This window comes from Colobus angolensis, unplaced genomic scaffold, assembly GCF_000951035.1.
Source record: "Colobus angolensis palliatus isolate OR3802 unplaced genomic scaffold, Cang.pa_1.0 Scaffold77, whole genome shotgun sequence".
NCBI lineage: Eukaryota > Metazoa > Chordata > Mammalia > Primates > Cercopithecidae > Colobus > Colobus angolensis.
This window is the reverse complement of record NW_012121487.1, coordinates 2,982,459-2,983,176: the sequence shown is the minus strand read 5'-3', so window position 1 is coordinate 2,983,176 and position 718 is coordinate 2,982,459. Positions and strand designations below refer to the sequence as shown.

The 718-nt window shown below is 33.1% G+C and overlaps 1 protein-coding gene across 2 annotated transcripts in view; it reads left to right on the top strand.

Annotated features, from left to right (window-relative positions):
- KIAA0907 (KIAA0907 ortholog) overlaps positions 1–718 on the top strand; it is a 30,307-nt gene that overhangs the window by 17,289 nt on the left and 12,300 nt on the right. For both annotated transcript variants that reach the window (XM_011928365.1, XM_011928366.1), the window contains exon 8: positions 352–412. In XM_011928365.1, the coding sequence (XP_011783755.1) occupies positions 352–412 (61 nt within the window). The remainder of the gene's footprint in view (positions 1–351; positions 413–718) is intronic.

Here is a 718-nt window from a genome sequence, read left to right as displayed (position 1 = left end):
AAAAGTGAATCTTAAAGTGAGCTGTGATAAGCCTGAAATAATTTTCATTTAAACCTGTATCAATATTGATACATTTTATAGTAATTTTATGAACTTTAAAATATTTTTATATCAAGAAGTCCCATTACTCAGAGAAAGACTAATAAAATATTTGTGGTAATGATAATAGTTAACATCCTAAAAGATTTATGTTGTTTTGTGTTTCTGTTTTGTGATTTTCAGAGGCCTAGATTTTGTGCTACAGTAAATGTATTAATGTAGATTTGTAAAATAGCATGAAAAAATGAAAGCAGAATTCTGCATCTTTTATTTATTTTTCTCTCCTTTGAATTCCTGGTTATTTCTTTGCAGTCACCCCAAACCAGAAGGCCTGGCTGCTGCCAAGAAGCTTTGTGAGAATCTTTTGCAAACAGTGAGTTGTATTTGTCTGATACTCATTCAGAAAAGCAGTTGCCGTTTTGGAGTATGTCTTAACTGTTTCTTTCACCTGTTTAGTTTCCTAGTACTGCTATAACAAGTTACTGCAGTTGGGTGGCTTAAAATAACACAAATTTATTCTATCACAGTTCAGGAAGCAGTCTGAAATCAAGGTGCTGGCAGAATTGGTTCCTTCTGGAGTCTGAGAGAGAAGTCATCCCATGCCTCTCCTCTCTCCTAGCACCTGGTCATTGTGTTGGTTTGCTATTTTTTTTTGTGTGTTTTTTTTTTTTTTTTTTTT